The sequence below is a fragment of the Cetorhinus maximus genome, chromosome 16, assembly GCF_964194155.1.
Source record: "Cetorhinus maximus chromosome 16, sCetMax3.hap1.1, whole genome shotgun sequence".
In the NCBI taxonomy this organism is placed as follows: domain Eukaryota; kingdom Metazoa; phylum Chordata; class Chondrichthyes; order Lamniformes; family Cetorhinidae; genus Cetorhinus; species Cetorhinus maximus.
The window spans coordinates 21,560,632-21,582,125 of NC_135894.1; the positions used below are offsets into that span (position 1 = coordinate 21,560,632).

Consider the following 21,494-nt stretch of genomic DNA (forward strand, 5'->3'; position numbering starts at 1 on the left):
CGGTGACGTTGGGCAGAACTCCCGATGTCACCACGCCCCATTTAAATTTTCAGGTAGGCGGGGGCTCAGCAAAATCAACTGTGCACCCGCCGACCTGTCAATGGCCAATTGAGGCCATTGACAGAGTCATTTAAGTAATTAATGGACCTGCCCGTCCAACCTTAAGGTTGGTGGGCAGGCCAGGAGCCCTGGCGGGCATTAGAAAAAGCATGAAACCTCATCCACGGGCGGGATGAGGTTTCATGTAGGTTTTTAAAAATTTAATTAAAGTGTTTTCAAAAGTTATGGACATTTCCCAACTCATGTGACAGTGTAACATGAGGGGACAAGTCAGGGAAATTTTTTTTCTTCTTTTTTAAATATTTTTTACAGTAGAGCCGATCTCCCTGAGGCAGCACTTAGCTTCAGGGAGATGAATGCGCTCTTTCGTGCACATGCATGAAAGAGCGCACTCTCGGGTTTAGGGAATCCCCCCTGCCCGCACAGGGAGTGCATAGCTGGGCGTGATTGGCCCACCCACGTAAAATGGCGGCGCGTCCCCAATTGGGGCGCCGATTGGAGGCGCGCCGATTGGAGGCGCGCCTCTGCGCGCCCGCTCTTCAACTCTCCACCCCACCCCCCCCACCCCCCCTGGACGGAGGGAAAATCCTGGCCAAAAATCAGACAAGCTCCCCTGCTGTGTTCTTTAGAGATGGGCTTCTTACATAGGATATACAGCACAGTAACAGCCCATTTGGCCTAATCAATATTTTATCACACAAGCAGTGATCACATAATCAGTTCAAAAACAGCAGTACGTTAAGTTGATTAAAAATAGAAAATGCTGGAAAACCGTCAGCAGATCAGGCAGAATTTGTGGAGAAACAGAATTGAGAGCTATGATTTTTTCAAGTTTAAGTTGGTTAATAGTTTTGTGCAATTACTGACAGTGACACTTGCGTCATGGAACATTTTATGTGTAAAAATATAAAGGGCAACATTTTGGGTCATGGCAAATTCCAGACAAGCGAGTACCATTAGACTGGTTCATTCTTTTTTTGAAATAACATTGTCACCAACCAGTGCCCTCAAGAGATAGTGAAAGTATTAGTTACTTCAAGTAATTTGGTTTCCCTTTGATGCCATTTGTGTGGGGTACCACAGCACGGTGTGACCAATGACTGTATCAGTGCAAACTATGCCCATATTCTTACCCCTCAGCCTTCAGCGGCTATCTTTCCACCTTAAGAATGGGAAAAGCAAGAAATATATTGTACTAGAAGACAGAACATTTGTAAATAACATGGCTTTATTATTGATGTTACAATAAAAGTGATTTCTACATAATATACATTATATACAATGGCTTAGATATCTATCAGGCCACACATGCAAAATATATTGCGCAAATTATATACAAACACCGGAAGATCTTTTGGCCATAGTAGTAGAACTGGGTGCTCCAGAATTCAATGACTTGATAGAAACAGCAATTTTACAAAATATTAAAAGATAGAACAATACTCTTTTTTAATATAATACATGCTGAAAGCCAGCTGTGATCAATGAAAACCTGATTGATTACACAATGTGCCATTCCAACAGCAAATACTCAAAATCTGTAAATAAAAAAGCACTGTGGTCATCTATATACATTTAAATACATCACTTTCTGTAAATTGCATTTTCACAGCACTTGTCACCTCTAAGATGTGAGAGTCAGGATTTCTCCTCATCTACCAATTGTGCTTTGATTAGGCTTTGTATTTCTGTAGTATAAAATAGCCATACATTTTAAACAAGTTTCTCTTTCCATCCTCTATTCTATTAGATAATAAATATCCAATTAAGTGCATAGTCCCACTGCAGTGCTCTGCTTTTTAGTCTTACTTAAACACGCCAAAATCAATAGTAAACAATTCTTGCTCGTGGCTGGCCTTGGAATCGGGAATTATATTTCATGAATACAAAAATCGGCTCATTAGAAAGTAATTGAAATAATTGCTGGAACCCAACTCCCACTCTGTTCCTTTTATAAATACATTACTTTCTGCATATTTTAAAATACTCATCATGATAATAATGAACACATAAATCTTTAAGCTTGATAACACCTTTTCCTCAAATTTCAATGATGTGACCATGTCACAAATGTACCTCAAGCTTTCACTGTTAAGCTGTTTTTTAAGAGTTTGTCTTTGTCTTGTTTTATCTGGGATCAGAAGGCTGTTTTCTGATTTCATGCTTTAGGATAATTCATAGAATGCTGCTGGATATCCTTGTTTTTGCAGCATTCCCGTTCCCATTTATTTCCAGTTAACCATTCCCCTCGACAACCCATTACAATAGTTAGCCAATCACCATCTGCAAATAAAATGCCTGATCTGCACCACACCTCCCCTGTGCAAAGCAGGGATTCATATCCCATTGGGAAGAGATTTTCATCATGTCACAAAACCCACAATCCAACTGAGCTCAAGGGCATCACATAAAGTAAAAGTGTAGTTATTGTTTCAATGCTATACAAACAGGTGGCACAATCAGTGGGTGAGTTTACTAAAAAATAATTACTGTCTAATCCCTTGTGAATTACATGGTCATAATGTCACTCTGATTCATTTTATTTGATACCTACACATCCAACAGGGTTTTGGTCCTCTTGCACTATTTCACTCAACAGAAGTGATCTCAAGAAAAATATAGATTTAAAAAAAAAATTACTCTAAATCTCTGAGAAGAATGAATATAATCCACAATCCACAATGGTTTTTTTTATTCATTCATGGGATGTGGGTGTCACTGGCTAGGCCAGCATTTGTTGCCCATCCCTAATTGCCCCAGAAAAGGTGGTGGTGAGCTGCCTCCTTGAACCGCTGCAGTCCACGTGGCTACTTTTGTTCAAAGTGGCAGACATAAATTGATTTAATCAAGTTCATTTCCATTGCCAGATTCATATCGTACAGCACCCTGTGCCCCTGCCCCACTCTCCAGAGCTCCCTACAACACCCTGCAGCTGCTGACTCTTCAAATCTCCCTGTAGCCCTGTCCTTCTCCCTCCAATCCCATCCTGCTCCCACAGTCCCTGACAGCCCTGCCCGCCTCTACAACCCGCCCCACACTCCCAAACACCTTACAGCCCTGCCACACTTGCCACAGCTCTCTACAGCCCCACTTTATTCTTTGTAGCTCTGCCCTGCTCTTCACTGCCCCATCCTTCTCCTTACGGTCCTGACCTCCATCAAAGCTTTTCACTGCACCCCTCCAACAAAAAGTTGAATCTTCCACAGTCCATCACTATTATCAGGATCAATCTTTAAGACAAAAGAATTATCATGTTACTCTTTCTTTCAAGTTGCCTCGTTCCGTTGTCTGTCTGACAACAGGTTTAATGTGTCATAAAACTTAAGTTCAATAATTTTCTTTTTCTGACTAGACATGATGGTTGAAAATCAATAATGTTCTTCCTATGTAATAGTGCTCAGTACACTGAACCCTCCCCCACACCCACCCCCACCCTGTTCTTCCCTGTGACATATTGCTCCGACAGCATCATCCCACAGCCTATCTGCATGTCTCAAGAGATTATAGAAATAACAAAAATTGACAGTAAAATAATTATATAAACTACGTGTATCTGACAATATAATTTATCTCCCAAAATATAAAAATGTCCTGATATGTTACTGACTGTGAGTGTTTTTCTGGTGAGTCTTTATTGGAACAGAGGTGTTCGACTTATATCTTCTTTCTAAATATTTTTCAGAAATGTCCAGGTGGAAAAAACCCAAAAGTATTTCAAAAGAAGCAGAGATTTGGTTCTGACACCATGGGCAGGATTTTGCCCTTGGAAGGTGGGCTCGGCGGGGGAGGTCGGGAAGCTGCCTACTGCACCACGTTTTCACCCTGCCAGGCCAATTAAGGCCCGCCCAGCGTGAAACGCGAGCGGCAGTGCTGAGCGCTGCCTGCGCAGGGGGCGGGGGGAGGGGGTGAGTGTGAGCGGGCTGAGTGCGAACTTCGCGCATGCTTGCGAGTGAGCGCTTCATAATCTCCCTGAGGCATGAAGCTGCCTCAGAGAGATGAAGAGATATAAAAAAATTAAGAAAATAAAAATGTAATAAAACATGTCTCCCTCGTGACTCTGTCACATGAGCAGAGGCATGTTAATCATTAAAAATTAAAGTTTCTATTTTATTTTTATTTGCTTTTGGAAAACTCATGGATGAGGTTTCCAAAAAAATGCAAAGGCCGCTTGGCCTTTTTGCCTGCCCAACAATTGTTAAATTTTTCGCTGCCGTCCAACCGATGTTAATTGATTACTCAATGGCCTTAACAGGCCTTTTAGTTGTCGGCGGGTGCCAACAAACTATCGCGTTGATGTCGACACGCTCGGCCGACGTCAACGCGCGTCATTTCACGCTTGATAGGGTCGGGCACGCACCCATCCACTAAGCAAAAATTTCTGCCCCACGTGTTCACCCTTTGTACATAGAATCATTGAATGTTTACTACACAGGAGGCCATTCTGCCCATTGTCTCCATGCCAGCTCTCTGTAAGAGCTACTCAGCTAGTCCCACACCCTTGTCTTTTCTCTAGAGCTCTGCAATTTTTTTTCTCTTCATGGAGATTGTGCAAGGGCAAGCTCCCTTCTCCTGTAGCTTAACATGTACCTGCACAGTTCTCTAACACCTACCATTCCTTCGTATTTAATTAACAATCAAATCAGTCACTGTTTCTGGCAGCCAGTACTTTACAGAAAAATAAGCTTCTTGGTTAAAACTAGTTTAATTTTGAAATGGTGCTTATTTAACCCATTCTTTATACCATAAGTTCTAGCCATTCCCTTTTGTGTTGAAATCTTATCCACTTCTGGCTAGTAAACCTAATTGACCTTGCAGCCATGGACAGCAAGCTTCATTCACGTTACCTTTAAGCAGTCTGCGAGTTTGACAAATGTTATTTGTGGTGTATTCAGCTTTGCTGCACTTTGCAGTGTATAAAACAATGTTAAAGCACTTCCAAAACACTGGCAGGCAAAGTACCTGTGACTTGACATCTTTTGGTGGCAATATGGCTAGGGTATGATTCCCTGGGCACTATTACAGTTTGTAGTGGTCTCCATTCTAGGCAACAGGATTTCAATGTGATTTGGTTACTAAAATTTAGGTTTGGCTAATAAGTCAATAGTTGGCATTTGCTAGCTTGTCAGCACAAAGTGAAATTCAAGCAGTACGTTGTGCAGTTACATGTTTCACCCACCATCAGGTACACTGGGAATGCGAGATTGGTCAGTTGAATAAATTACATTGAATTGTGCATTGCAGCTCAATGTAAGGAACTAAATGTAGTAAAGTCTAGAGCCTCGCTTCATACCCAGAACAAACCATAGGTTTTTTGACAGTACTTCTAGTTTTAGCTGAGTTTTTGGTATCATTGCAATTTTAAGTACACTAATATTTATCTTACAATGGTGTAAAATGGCTTCTTTGTGTAAACATTTTAAGCGAGTTAATTACTAAATCAAGCCAGGTCAATCACACATATGAGTACAACAAAGTACATTGATTATAAAACCCTCCATTCATTCCCTGCGCATAGAAGCACTGTCACTATTCCAACTTTTGCTGTTTGAGGGACAACTCCTGTTTAACCAAAACCACTCATCTGATCCGTGTGTCATGAGAGTAATCTCCTTCATTTTCCATAACCTTTTGGAGAATCCAAATCAAATTGGTTTCACCTCAAATCAACTCTGAATGAACCAGGTATACATAATCTGGAATGTATTAATGGAATGAAGCGCGTGGAAGATGCCAATCATCAATTGAGAGAGACTTTTTGTCATTTTTTTTTGTAAACTGTACTGAATTATTCACTGGTAATTTTACTGTGTTGCAGTGACCACCCTGAGACACAATCCAGATAAGCTGCTTTTGATACACTGATTCAGATTAGTGACTTGATCATCACTGTCAGCAAATCATTTCACATAAATAAAGATCACCATCACATTTCAGGAAGCCTAAGGATCACTTAACAGGTGAAACTAAGCATTAACTAAAATGCACAAATTGTTGCAGTACAAGAAAATTGTTCCTATCATTTTTAAAAAGCAGATTTAGCTGTAAGTCTGTCAAATTTACAACTTCATCCAAATGGACATCTCCTGAATAAATAATATAAATAACTTAAGAAAATGTTCTAAACTTTCTCACATTGCATCTTAAAAGCCATTGGAATATCATAGCAACTAAACAAATAGCACACCAAAAGGGAGTTTTTTTTAAATATATTAAAACATACTTAAAACCCTGGCTTTGCCTCACTGCCGCAAAGCTGTAAATATCTGCGAAGTTAACATACTGATTAAATACTCTAACATATGTAGCTTTCCATTATATTTTCAAAACAAATAATGCTAGTGTTTTAATGGACAGAAAATATTCCACCTGTCAACTGATGAAAAGTGTCCTTTTTCTCGTATGTCTTGTCCCCACTCTGGGCCCTCAGCTTTTCGCACATGTTGTGAGTTCTGGGGCTGGCAGCAATGTAATTCTGGATTCACGAAAACAACGGGGATTTGGTTATGGCCCAGTCTAGCAGTGCTTGAACGGTCATACTTACTTTCATCAACCCTTTTCCTTCTAGTATGTGATGGGGCAGACATAACTTTTCCTAAGGAAAGGTAGCATAAAAAAGTAAAGAGTGTCACTAATGATTCCTATAGAAATGGTACAAGCCACAAATGTTTATATAAATAGAGTTGCGAATACACACGCTGCTGTTAAACCCTCAGATGCTGCTATTACACCGTCAGACACCTGACCTGTGGTGGGTTGGAGGAAACAAAAAGCTGGGTTGGGCTGGTTCCCTGTGATTATCAAGAGGAGCAACTGAGACTAAACAGCTCAGCAGGTCATTTGTTCCCTCAACCAACAAGCCCACAAACACCTTGAGGTGGAATGCATTACTACTGTGGGTGGGTCAACCTGTGCAACCAACTCAAGAATAAGTAAAATCAGACCCACATTGGCAGGTGGATAAAAATGAGAGGTAGCCTGGATCTTGAAGCTTGCAGAGTCCAATCAATAACAGCGACTGACAGCTCCCTAACCAGGGAGGGCCCCATAGATTTTTTATCTGTACATGGGATGTTGGCATCGCTGGCAAGGCCAGCATTTATTGCCCATCGCTAAACAGTTCAAGAAGACAGTGGTGAACGGCAAAGCAATGAATACCACACCCTCCTCACTTCACAAACACTTGTGTTGCTGAGAAGAACAACAAAGATCCTGAGCTACATTTGCACAAGATCAAATTCATTTTGTATCAAGGCGACCCAAACTAACACTCATCACTTACCTATGGTCAGGTTCAGATCATGTGCTGCGTGACATTAATCTAACAGCTTAAAACAAACGTCCAACTATTTGATGCATAAAGGACAGATGGTGGGAAATCTGCAGGGAACATCCTGACCAACTTAGCACAAGTGGCAGTTTGCTGTTGCTCTGTGGATTTTACTTGGGATAACCTGTACTTCACATTATCTGCACACTTTGTGCTTTAGTGAAAACAGGGCTTCAGTTTACTTGTGGAAAATAGGTAAGATTTTACTTACTCTTTTACAGGATAAGTCCCCGCAGTGTATTTTAACCAAAACATTTTCTTCCTGATGTAAGTCCACTTCCAACCAGAAGGTAGGTACAAACCTACCAGCCAGTAGGGAGCGTAAATGAGCAGTATCACTGAACCTGAAGTCATGGGATTAGACTGTGTCTTACCACTGGGTGGCACTGCAAGTCAATAATTCAGTTTCATCAGGAGGAAATGTTCTCTTTTGAAGGGCAAGCCCAAAAATCAAACAGAATTGGCACACTCTTTCTTAAATGCTATTTCCGATGTAGACTTACCCAAATGCTGTGGGTAGTGACAGGATTGTAAGGGTATAACTGACCACTTAATCTTTAAGCTGCCATAATGTGCAGAGTAATTCACAGCAAGAAGTACATATATCTCTTCAATATGTTAAAGGTGTTACATGTTATGTTTCTTCAGACTTACTTCACAGCATCCCTCATAGTGTGTGTTAGTAACAGGCCACATGAGCGAAGTAGATTTGTAAACCTTGTGACGCCATTTAACTGATCTTAGGAGAACCCAGCAGCAAATTGTATTTATCTATCAGGGATCCAGAGAACTACAAAAGTAGCTTTTCAGGGACACTCTGTGCTCCTTGGTAAAAGAGTTAGTGTAACAGTAGCAAAGAGAAGAGTGGGTATTAATAAGAATACAAATACCTGTAATTGTATTATACACACAGTGCAAGGATATCTGCACATGCAATGTTCTATATCAGTGAACTCCAGTTGTATGTAATATATAGGAACACTAAAAAGCAAGCGTGGAAAAGGCAAAAGCCAAATAGATCCCAAGTAAGAAAGGCTGGTGTTGGCTGTTGGACTTTCTCCGTGCGTGCCAGCAGTGTGCCAACTGTCTTTTGAATGTTCTGGACGTCCGACTGCAGGATGTCATACGGAGAGCAGATGTCAGCCTATCCAAGGGGCAGCGGCCAGGACAGAAGAACAGTGCATGATATTACAAATACAAAACTTAGCAAGAGTCTGTATAAACAAGAACTAAACAGGCTGGATTAGTAGCATGCATGGGAGGACCGTGTTGCCTTGCATTGCCTTCTATCTACGAAAGCAGCCAGTGGAAATAGGTGTTTTTAGTGCTATGGGAAGACAGATGCAGTTGCTAAGCGGGTTTCTGGGGACAAAAACAGTAAGATAGATGCTTTTCTCAATGTGTTGAAGCATGTTGTGGACAGACTTGGGAGCATTTCAAAAGCTGCTCTGCTAGGTTAAAGCCAGTTCACATATGGCAGCTGAGAGAGGGAGGCAGGGAAGAAGCGATCATCCACAAACTCATCTATCTACTTACTACAGGATTACAGCCATTCAAAGAACTGAAACTGCAGAATTATGCCAGCCTTGGTGCCGATCAGTCAAACCTCTTGATTCTCACAGAAACAGTGCAAAGAAAAGTAGTTGCCTGCACCCTCACCCACCATCCTAAGATTTGATTTAACAGCCTGAAGCTAGAAAATGGCAAGGAAAATTTTGTTCAAAAATAAAAGATGAACATAGCTTGTAATTGATTTCGAGATCAAAACATCTACATTCTCTCACTTCCTTGGAGGAGTGTATTGTTTAGATTTTAAATAGAAAGGACATGCTAAGTACAGTTAGTTCCAGTGACGCTTACAGCTCATTGTGGGCCAAGACGTGCTAATCAGTCAATTACTATTGGACTATCCAATAAATAAACCAGGCTGTGGCAGATCTGGTTTACACAGCAGCTGTACCCACAGTAGCTCCATGAAGACATAGAGACATACATTCAGGCCTGTGGCTCCCCAGGTTCTGAGGTCCCAATCATCACTGTGTCTATGAGCGAGGCAGTGGGGGATGGGACACCATTGAGAGGACATCAGGTGCCATCTCACAGAAACATCCCAGGCAGCTCTTGTCCATCAACTAACTAGACAGAGTGGCACTGGCTGAGGTCTGGAATAAAATAGCAATCAAGTCAAAAAAAATTACATTTTGCAGCAGTAAGGTCTAATATAACTTAAGATTCTGTTTGGTCAATGTGTTCCACTTCACAGACAGCACAGATACTGAAACTGCAGAATCCTGGTTTATTTGATCTGTGGTGCTTTACACTCAAATCCAAAGATAATCATTCTGCACAAGAATTGTAATTGAAAACTGGACATTGTTTGAACATGATACATAGAAGGAAAACCAAGAGGTCTGCAGGGAAAATAAGCTTTTGTTCCAACCAGACATGAAGCTGCTGCATAGTTCTTAGGAAGATGTGAAGCCAGAGACATTGAGATATTTATTGTACATCTGGCTGCCAACATCTTAAATCATCTGCTGCTTCAGAATTATGATGCTGAAAGGCACGTCCAAGTTATGCTGAGATAGGTGCCCCAGTAGAAGCAACTATGAATGAAAGTGGCTAATGTAGAAAACTATTCATCTAATGGAGTCTCGGCCAAAGACTACTTTGAGACACTCCTTATTTCATGCATATTAAGTTTCATTCAACCTGTTGGCTGTGCAAACATGGACCCAAACTGAAACTTTGTGTTTTAAATTGGCATTCATAGGATTATGGATGGTTGGCAGTGAATTTTAAGACTATAATTTACTCACGTCTAGGGATATGAAGTATTGACTGCCCTAACCTTACCTGTGCTGGCAATGCACTGTTGGTGCTATGGATGAGACAACTTGTCCAGTGATAATGTGCTCCCATTTAACAACAAAAGATTGCCTAATGGATTCACTTTTTCTTTTTAAAAGAAAATTGATCTAAGCTACTTTACATGAAATGAAAATTATTCTGCCAGATTCTGCATGGGCTCCAGAAACTACTGCCTGGAACAGGCAAGAGCTTTATAATAATGTTCAAACGACATAGAAATAGGAGTAGGTCATTTATTCCCCTAGAGCCTGTTAAACCATTCAATCAGATCATGACTGGCCTGTACCTGAACTCCAATTACTCACCTTAGTAAATTATGTGCTTAATATCCATACCGAACAAAACCTGTAGATCTCAGGCCTGAAAATTTCAATTCACTCAACATCCACAATTCCAGGTTCCCAGTAGTCTGTGTGTAAACAAGTGCTTCCTGAATTCATTCATAAATGGCCTAGCTCAGTTTTAAGATTATGTTCCCTTGTGCTGAGCCTCCCTAGCAAAGGAAGTGGTTTCTCGGTCTCTACCCAATTGAATCCCTTTATCAATTTTAAATACCTCAAATCAATTCACCCTCAATCTTTACGGGAATATAAGCCAGGTTTATGCAATCTATGCTCTTAATATAACTCATTAAACCCTGGTATCATTTTTGTAAACAAGTGCTGTACCCCCTCCAAGGGCAATGTATCCTTCCTGAGGTTCAGTGGCGAAAACTGAAAGCAGTACACTAGATCGGTTCCGACTATGATTCTATCCAACTTCTTCACTGAAGTATTCCAATGCCTATGAGATAGATACAGATGTGAACCTGTAACTCCTCCTGTGTCTTTTCTTGGTCTTTATGGAGGCAGGCTGTAAACGTAGGCCCATTGGCATAGATGTGAAGGTCTGACCAACTCTGTTATTCAGAAGCAGCCCAACAGACACTATACAATGCTTTTAGTGTTGCTGCATGAAAGAAAGTGTGCCAGGGTGACCACCAGCCAGCAGAACCTGACTGGCCATGCCCACAATATACCAACCATTATCTGCAGACACTGGTGCCCCAACCTGGCAACAACTGTGGGAAACTGCCTCGGATCGGATCTAAGTCACCACACAGCTAGGTGCCAGGCTGTGTCATCTGTTATACACAGCCTGCTAGCAGGCAACATAGGGCTGGCATAGCCAATGCCAGAACCCTCAACCCTGTCTCTCTCTATCCCCTTCCTGGCCTGATAATGATGAACACATGTGGAGTGGCAAACACAACCATGTCCTCAAAACCATTCAACATCAGCAACAATCAAACAGGGGGCTTAGGCCCAGGGGCTGCTCTGTCCTTCACCTGCATATCTGCACCTGCTCCCTGAGTTTCCCTTCCCATCATATTTGTCCAATACATCTTAATCCTTGTACCCTTCAGCCCTACTCTTTTTAGCCTTTCCAACAACTAGAAAAACCCACTTTGGCTCTTGTTCTCTGTGCTCACTGCTTAGGTCTATGGATGAAGAGTGGCCATTTGAGTGAGGTACAGTGCGCTGAACAATCAATCAGTTAAACTGGACAGACTACTCTCACTGAACTAAACATATGGAGGATTAGAATTATTAATTTGTTGGGAAAAACTGCACCTAAACTACCTTTTGTAGTCAGACTTTCAAATCAGCTAGTCTAGAGCTGTCTAATTAAAATAACCATCAGATACAATGGATCTAGATGGAAGAGTCTGCTATAAGGGTACCAGAGAGCTGTCATTATCTGAGACCTGCACTACCCAGAGGTGAGACTGCTGACAGATTTAGAAACAATTTGATTTCTAGCTATTTCATCTTATTACATCACATCAAAATATACAGCAGAGAATAGAATAGAATTCTTGTTGCCATTACTTCAATTTTTGTTTTGGAAGAGAAAATAAGACTTAGGGCAGAATTTTTCAGTCAGCATGTGGGGACGGGCCCGACATGCCGACACATGTCTGTCCCGACGTCATCGCGCAGTCCCGTGATATTTCGTTCCATGGGCGTGCGTCGGAGTCGGCTGTGCTCCCACTGATATGTAAACGGCCTATTAAGGCCATTAAGAAATCAATTGAAGTACTCGTTAATGCTGCCTGTCTAACCTTACAGTTGGTGGGCAGGCAAAAAGTCCAAGCGGCCTTCGCGTTTTTTAGGAAACCTCATCCACGAGCGGGATGAGATTTCCTAAACCTTTTATTGAATAAATTTTAAAATTTTCATAAATACAAAAACCTGTCCCAACTCATGTGACACAGTCACACGAGGGGACATGTTTAAATAAATTTTTAAACCTTTTATTTAATTTTAATATCGATTCAATCTCCCTGAGGCAGCCCTGTGCCTCAGGGAGGTTGAAGCATGCGAGTGCTGGCCCTGACTCTCCCTCCTCCCGCGGAGGTAGCGCTGAGCGCTACCAGTCGTGCCTTACGCTGGGCGGGCCTTAATTGGCCTGCCCGCATAGAATGGCAACACAGAGCCGATCATGGGTGGCGATCAGCTCTGCACGCACCCCCCTCCCGCCATATGAAAAATTCTGCCCTTAAGTTCTATTTGAAAGCCCCACTGAAGCAAGCCCTACGATCACAATCAATTCACTTCATGTCTTAAAATACAATAACACATGGCTTTATAGAGAGTTACAGGGCAGCCATATAACTTAAATCATTATAAATTGTAACAATTAATTCAACAAGAAAATGAAAGACATAGATGTTAATTCATTTGCATCTTATTCCTGTAATATACAAGACCACAAAGACTTGAATCAGTAGCTGTCTGACTGGTTGAAAGCAGCCTTCTTTAAGATGAAATGGTACATTTCCTTTCAACAAATAGATGGAGATTAAAAGCTTTATGTGAACTCAAAACCAGAAATAAACCAAGCATGTTACAGGGATCAGAATTAGATTTGGTCAAACCTCACATGTTTAAAAGTATATTCTTATGTGTCAAGTATTTACATTGTGTGTAGAGCATTACACAAATAGAGTTTTGATAAACACTAACAGAAAGCTGACACGCTGCTCAGTGAAACAGAACCCAGAGCCAAAGGACTCCCTCTTTGCACTCAGATACAGCGAGAGAAAAGGGCCCTACATGGGATCCATCTGGGCAAACAAAAATGTCTGAGCTATCTACAATTTCATGATTTTAAATTTAGTAAATGAAACGTTTGAGTAATTAAATATATTAGTCTATCTCCTGTGGTGTTGCACACAAGTGTACAAGATCAAGTGTACACTCCTGGTGAAGGAGGGTTAGGTGGGGATTATTGGACCAGGACTGAATCCGGAATTCAGTCTTCATTTTAAAGTCCTATATCCTGTCTTTATTTTTATATTTCCAATATAAATTTCTTCACTCACATTTCTAAAGGAAACTGTCTATATAAACCTATCACACCATGTGGTTGAATCACCTCACAGGCAATTGTAACATGACAGTTTACACACTTTAACAGTTGCTGTTATAAATAATGCAAGGAAAGTTATAAATGGAAAACCCCAGCAAGAAATTCTTGAGAGCGACAAGATCTTAAACATATTTTGGACGAACTAATTAATACTGTTTCTTCATTGGCCAATTATATTAAATCTGCAACACAGGGAGGAACACAGAAAAAGGGCCATTCAGCCCTCAAGCCTGTTCCACCATTCAGTTATATCGGGCCTGGTCTGTACCTCAGAACCATTTACCCGAAACAGTTTAACAGGGGGCAAGAGAATTCGAGATTTCCCTTACTCGTGTGAAAATAAACTCCCTGGGCAGAATTTTCTGCCTGTCGGGCGGGCGGGGAGCCGATCCCTGCCAGCAAAGCGGGCCCTGCTGCCATTTTACGTGGGTGGGCGGGACGCGCTATGTGCTTCCTGTGCGGGCGGGGGGGGGGCGGGATTCCCTAAAAGTGAGAGTGCACTCTTTTACGCATGCGTACGAAAGAGCGCACATCTCCCTGAGGCTAAGTGCTGCCTCAGGGAGATCGCTTACACTTCTAAAAATATTAAAAATAGAAAAAAAAAATTCCCTAACACGTCCCCCTCGTGTGACAATGTCACATGAGATGGGACATGTTCATAATTTACAGAATAACTTTATTAAAATTTTTAAAACCCTGCATGAAACTTCATCCCACCGCTGGATGAGGTTTCATGTTTTCTCTATTTGCTGCCGGGGCTCCTGGCTGACTCGCCAACCTTAAGGTTGGACGGGCAGGTCCTTTAATTGTATAATTGATCCTGTCAATGGCCTCAATTGGCCATTGACAGGTCGGCGGGCCCACAGCTGATTTGGCTGTGCCCCCGCCTTCCTGAAAATTTAAATGGGGCGGGATGACGTCGGGGGTTCCGCCCGATGTCACCGCGCGTCATTTTACGCATCGGGGAGCGGGCCCTGCCCCTGCTCGCCAACAGGAAAATTCTGCCCCCTGATTTCCCTCCTAAATTACCTAGCTCTAATTTTAAGATTATCTCCTCTTGTTTGTAACACCCAGCAGAGGAAATAATGTCTGTGTTTTATTGAATCCTTTTAATATTTTAAACACCTCAATCAGCTAACACCTTTGAAGCAAAGTGAAGATACTCTACTTTCCTGAGGATGTATTTGGGATGAGATGGCCATGGAACCTCACTCCCTGCAGAAGTAACTTTCTATAATGTGTCCGGACTTACTAATACTCCTTAAATCTTAACCTTACACATCGTAAATGTCCTGTAAACCTCAAGGTTTACAATTTATCCTTTCGTTAATGAATTATACCGCAAACAGCAGGTTTGTCTACTATATATTTCTGATCTCGCTAACAGGCAGAAACACATGCTGACAGACCATGTATTTCTGGCTTAACTACAAATTTGTCTCATAGTAAGACATAAAATTAGACAGAAAGCCAAATGAGTCAGCATTAAAATAGTAATATGGCATTTAACTTGTCCTGATACTTCAAACCATTTTCTAAGACAAAAATTGCAAATGTTTTCAAAAGTCTTACTTTCTTACAAACCTATAACATAAATTTCCCTCCCATTGCTGTGATGTTTAACTAAATGGATTGGAAACATGAACTGAAGCAAACAGATTGAGACAGCTTCTCACATCTCAGATCAAATATTTCCTCATTAAGCAAATATTTCCTCATTCTTCTTTGAAGAAACACAAAGCACTTTCTCAAAAGGCAGGCATCTAATATCAATTATTTCTATCACCCGAGTGAATAGGAAATGGAAGCAACTCCCCTGGCTGCCCAAAGACAAGATTGAGGCAAAGCCCACTGGGCATTTACTTTTGGGTATTCCAGCTCTCTTTGTGAAACAATATCAATTAACAAACTATCACATGCCTATAAATGTACCACGGACTGCAGAAAATGTAAAATATTCCTTCCAACCGACTAAGCTGCTCACAGTTAAAAGTACAATAACTTCCACTTATACAACGCCTTTAACACAAAAAAAAAATTCAAGGCACTTTACGGAGGGATAAAACTAAATAGATAAGAGAATGGGTTTTAAAAGTAGTGAGAGACAACTTGAGGCAAAGGGAGTTCCAGGGAGTAAGGATGAGTCAGCTGGAGGCTCTGTCACCAAAAATGGGGAGAAGGGAGGGAAGCAGGAAGCACAGGAAGGCCAGAGCTGAGGGGCTGTAAAGAGATTGGAGTGATAGGGTGGTTATTGGCAATAGAGGATTTTACATTTATTTTATTGGGGACTTGAAGCCAATGTAAATCAGTGAGGATGAGGGATGGTGCAGAATGCTGGACAGAATATGAGTGCCTGCAATTTAGGCCCTTTGGAATTTCCAGAGGGTAAAGAATGAAAGTCTGAGTGAAGATCAAAGAGAACTTAAGTGATAAAAGCACATGTAAACATTTCAGTGGCACGGAGAAGAGGTGAGCAATGTCTCCTGTTGGCTTTTGCTTTCCTAGATTAAGAAGGGTTTTATCTATTTGGATCTGCTGTAGGTAGTTCTTTAGGTTCAGTGGCAGCAGACATTCCCTTAAGTGGTTTCAGCATCTATTTTAACAAGAATTTGCTGGCTTATATGTACTTGTCGAATATGTCATGAAGAGATATTAATGTCTATATGTTATTGGAAATTATTTTTAAAAATAGAGCTCTAGTGGGGTCTGTGTCTATATATGTCTTAATTGGATTAAAGCCAGCTAGTCTGGGTGCTTTGATGTATAGTAGTTTTGAGATGTTAATTAACAAATGTAAGGAGAGTAGAAGGTAAAGTGTAACTTTGCATTTAAAAAGAAACCATTCAAGACTGCGGATGAAGTCTTGCACCTAGCTAGAAGATGCCAAGCAATGTGTTTATTTTTTTCAGCTTACTAATAAAATTTGTGGGATGAAAGGATGTAATTGTGAAGAGGTGAAGTTAAAAGCCTAGTGATACAATGGAAAATTTACATTTAAAGAGAAAGATATGTATAAGGCAGAAAGGAGATTGTGTGTCAGGTAGAAGCATTTTAAAATCCAACAAGTGTGAGAAGCCTCCAGCCTGAAAGCCTCAAGCTGCTGTCTGCAAGGACCCAGAGCTGAAAGAAATTCATTTTGAAAGCGACTGTCCGGGGTGTGCTTTGCCAGATGTCTGTTTAAATCTATGAGATTTACTGTTGCCTTGCCAGGTATGTAACTGAGAGTCAGATTAATTAGGGGATTTTTGTAGTTATTATAGTAATAATTTCATATGTGTTTACAATCTTTCTTGTATTAATAAATGTTTAATTTAGTTTTATAAAAAAACCTCTTGAGACTCGGTGGTCTCATTACTACTGAATTCAAAGCCTGCATCTCGAAACATACAAATTGCAAAAATGGGCTATGACAGTCGTTTCAAGTTTCCCTCTGGGATTTGAACAATTCAGCCTTTACTGGTTGTGTCATAATAATAGCAAAACCCAAGGATTGAACAATATCATCCTCTTGTGATCGCTGTTGCATGTCTATTTCTCCAATTTATCCAAATGTGGGCAAACATCCACTTTATTCACGGGTGCACGATGATTGCAGTGTGCACTATCTGCAGGGCACTGCAGCAACTCACTAAGGGCAGGATCTTCCGGTCGGCGAGCGGGGGTGGGGCCCGCTCGCCGTCCCGTAAAATGACGCGGGGTGATGTTGGGTGGAACTCCCGACGTCATCCCGCGGCATTTCCATTTTCAGGTCAGCGGGGGCGCAGCCAAGTCAGTTGCGCACCCGCCAATCTATCAATGGCCTATTGAGGGCCTTGAAAAACTAATTAAAGTCATTAATGGACCTGACCGTCCAACCTTAAGGTTGGCGAGCAGGCCGGGAGCCCTGGCGGGCTTAGGAAAAAGCATGAAACCTGATCCACAGGCGGGATGAGGTTTCATGAGAGTATCTAAATTTTTATCCAATCTTTCGCTAAAAGTTATGAACTTGTCCCAACTCATGTGACAGTGTCACCTCAGGGGACATGTCAGGGAAATTTTTTTATAATTTGTATTAAAAATGTTAATTCCGAGCCGATCTCCCTGAGGCAGCACTTAGCTTCAGGGAGATCTATGCGCTCTTTCACGCACATGTGCGAAAGAGTGCACTCCTGGCTGAGGGAATCTCTCCCCAGCCCACACAGGGAGCGCATAGCGCTTCCCAGCAGATGTCACGCTGGGCATGCCTTAATTGGCCCGCCCACGTAAAATAGCGACACGCCCGCCCGCGCCCGCACTTCCCCCCCAACAGGGGGAAAATTTTCCCCTAAGACTTCTTTGGCATTACCTTCCAAGCTTGTGACTGCTACCATCTAGAAGGACATGATACATGGGAACATCATTACATCCAAGCTCCCCTCAAAGTATAATTGGCCATCTATCACTATTCCTTCATTATCACCAAAACACAATCCTGGAGCTCCCTGCTGAACAGCACTGTGGGAATATCTTTAGCAGCGGTTCAAGGAGGTAGCTCACCAATACCTTGTCAAGGGCAACTCAGGATGGACAATAAATGCTGGCCTGGCCAAAGATACTTACATTCCAAGAATTAAAAAAAAGTTACACTAGAGGAGACATAGCAGAGGTGAAGTTGCAGCTTTTGTCCATTATCCTGCAATTCTTGTTAGAAGTATTTGTGGACCCAAGTGAGGACCAAACTGAGCTTAGCTCTATTGCCTAATAAGCTGCTGACATCTGCCATGTAAGCTCATATCTTAATAATGGTCACGTTGACAAAAGGAGTAAGGATGGCCAACACTCACAGGGCCTTCAGGAAAGAGCAGAGGAGAAAACTGGTAAGGAAGGTAGAGAAACAAGGAGTTATTAATTCGTCAAAATCTTTGTGATATGACCCAGTACTCCCATTTTGATTTGAAGTAGTTTAGTAGTAGCCAAAGGTTATGGGGAACAGGCAGGAAATGGAGTTGAGGCCACAATCAGATCAATGATGATCTTATTGAATGGTGGAGTAGGCTCGATGGACTAAATGGCCCAATCGTGTTCCTATTTCTTATGACTTTATTTTGATCATCGTTAAAATGTTGAAACTAATGAATGGATTCCACAACACCCACGATCCACTTTTCTGCTAACAAAGCAGCAGCTAAGTATATTAACAGTGTCCCATAATTCCCTCACTCTCAGGTTCAGAACTCCAACCTGATGGTTTCTTAGCCATGTAGACCATCTCAGCCACAACCATCTGTTTTAAATGAACAAATCCTTGTCTAAAGAACTCAAACAATAAGCGTAACAAATACAGGAAAAAGTTAACATGGCAACTAGGCTCAGGGATATAATTTCTCCTAGCAACACCACATTCAATTTTATTTTATTCATTTCCAGTTGAGAGGCCATAAGACAATAAGAAACATGAGCAGGAGTAGGACATGCGGCCTCTCAAACCTCCTCTGCTATTCAATATGAGCAACACTGATCTTCTATCTCAACTCAATCATCTCCACTCCCTGAACCTCTTCACAAAAAAACATAAGAACAAAATGAAAATTTAGAGAAGACACGATTGCAAATCCTATACCGCAGCTCAACATATTAACAGTTTAATCCAATACTGTTTGTATTGTGGAACATGTTTGCACAGCGCTTCTCTTTAACAAATCTGTGAGCTCCAAGTCTCACAGATTAGTAGTTAACATGTGCCAGCGACAGCAATGTCATGATTTGTGAAATGAAACCACTGAAGAATTACAGCTCTCTCTTCAGAACATGTACAAGAATAAATCAGCTTGGGTTGGAATGAAACAAGCGGGCACTTGCTCTAATTGATTCAAGACTTTTCTATTTGATAATACAGATAATTGCAAAGTTTAATTTTCCTATTTACTTAGTGACAATGTGAAGAGTTTCAGAGGTCCCCTGCTTCCATTGCTTTTTTTAAAAATTGGCATCGTTCAAATTTATTTTTCAAAACTGTTCGATATTTGCCTGTTTTCATTCCAACCCTGAATCCAAATAAAGATTTTGAATTAAAAATTATTTATGAAATTACCTCAGGGACTCCCATTTTCCTGCAGGCGTCTAGAAAGTTTTCCACATTTCTCCTGCATTTTGCCATGCTCAGTTTAGGCTGTAAGACAAATACACAACCTTTTTAAAGTTCACATTTTTAAAAGTATTTACTCAAATTGCACAATATATTGATTACTTCAGAAAAATAAGGCCTAGAACTATTTATACATACAAGATGAGGGCCATGTTTTAATAAGATGGATCTTTTGACCTTGCATTATGTCCCCATGCTGTTGGCAGCCAAGCATCTCCCAGGATTCTGGCAAGTTCTCTCTCTCTCTGGGCACAAAGAGTTAAGTGAGAGTGTCCAGGGAGACACGTTCTCTCTGATATTCCTTCTAGTAGGAGCGTACCTGATTTCGGTTGTTTCTCCTGCCACTACTCATGTGTGTTCACAACCCCCGCCCTCCAACTCCACCACCCTACTCGTGTGTGTGTGTGTCAACTTAGCTCAGTAGTAAGTACTTATTAGCCAGAAGTTTGCAGGTTCAAGCCCCACTGCAGGAATTGAACACACAATCCAGGCTGACACTTCAGTGTAGTGCTGAGGGAGCAGTATTGGATAAGATATTACACAGAAGCCCCATCTACTTGGTCAAATTGACATTAAATAGCCCATGGCACTACTCACAGAACAGCACAGAGAGTCAACGCAGATTTCTGGCTAAAACCCCACCCTCAACCAATAAGAAAGTAGATTAACTGGTCATTCATTCCATTATTGTTTCCTGTGGTGTGCAAATTACTCAAGAGACTATCCTTCTAAAGTAATATACTGGCTGTGGGGCACTGGAGGATGTCCTGAGGACAGTACAAGCGCTATATAAAATGAAGGGTTCTTTCTTCACAGCTGAGATCAGGAATACGCTGCATAAGGACTCGCAGCAATGAACTGCAGATGAGCTTTTACATAAGGTGAGCTCCCAATCTTAGCTACAATATCTAAATTGGTGCTGAATGATGGTTCTGCCGTCCTCCACAGACCCATGGGAGATGATGATCCAAACAGGGCTATTCAATCACTGATTCTGAGAGAGTTCCAGAAAAAAAGCATTTGGGGGTTACAGTATAGGAGTAATTTGAGATGTGACATATGACGACTGTAGTATGCTTGAGAGGAACAGGCAACTTTGGGCCTATGTTTCCCAAATCTCTCTCCAACCAGAGTCTTCTTTATACCATGTCAGGATATGTCAAGGACTAACTGATAGAGATTGATTGCTATGATTTGTCAACAACTCCATTATCATTGTATCATGCAACTACTGTGATGGGAGAAGGCAAACGAGATGGACTTTGATGTTTCTGACAGGCCTATCAGCTCCTTATTTTGACCAAGACTGCTACATGGCACAGGAAACACTAAAACAAAATGGACATCAGTCTCTAGATTCCCATTATTCCACATTACCTGTTTCATGAAAGATCAAGTAGAAACTATTAATGAGAACCAGTTTACCTGCAGGCCAGCTATTGCAGACTATGATCTAATAGTGTTGCATGCAACAAAGACCTCAACCAAAAAAACGGTGGCTGTTCTCTTACTCAAAGTGAAAGACTTACCACTGCCGGTGATGGTACGTGTATACTGAGTACTGATCGTGGACGGATATGATTGACTAAATGACACAGAACCACTCCATCCATCAAAGCTGCTCCAATTTCTTCTGGGAAAGTAACTTTCAGTCTCGTTTCAATATTCTGTTGAACAAAATTCAGTTAGATTTGTGGGTAACCCCTGGCTTTAGCTTAA

The 21,494-nt window shown here is 41.3% G+C and overlaps 1 protein-coding gene across 3 annotated transcripts in view; it reads right to left on the reverse strand.

Moving 5' to 3' along the window:
- Positions 1-1,268: 1,268 nt before the first annotated feature.
- lrch1 (leucine-rich repeats and calponin homology (CH) domain containing 1) overlaps positions 1,269-21,494 on the reverse strand; it is a 211,844-nt gene continuing 191,618 nt past the window's right edge. The window contains exons 19-22 of one of the 3 annotated variants that reach the window (XM_078559480.1): positions 21,305-21,442; positions 19,722-19,799; positions 6,602-6,652; positions 1,269-1,598 (exon numbers count right to left, since the gene is read on the reverse strand). In XM_078559480.1, the coding sequence (XP_078415606.1) occupies positions 1,542-1,598; positions 6,602-6,652; positions 19,722-19,799; positions 21,305-21,442 (324 nt within the window). In that variant the 3' untranslated portion in view covers positions 1,269-1,541. Of the gene's footprint in view, positions 1,599-5,678; positions 6,653-19,721; positions 19,800-21,304; positions 21,443-21,494 lie in introns of those variants that run through there. The other 2 variants (XM_078559479.1, XM_078559478.1) reach the window with 2 other exon arrangements.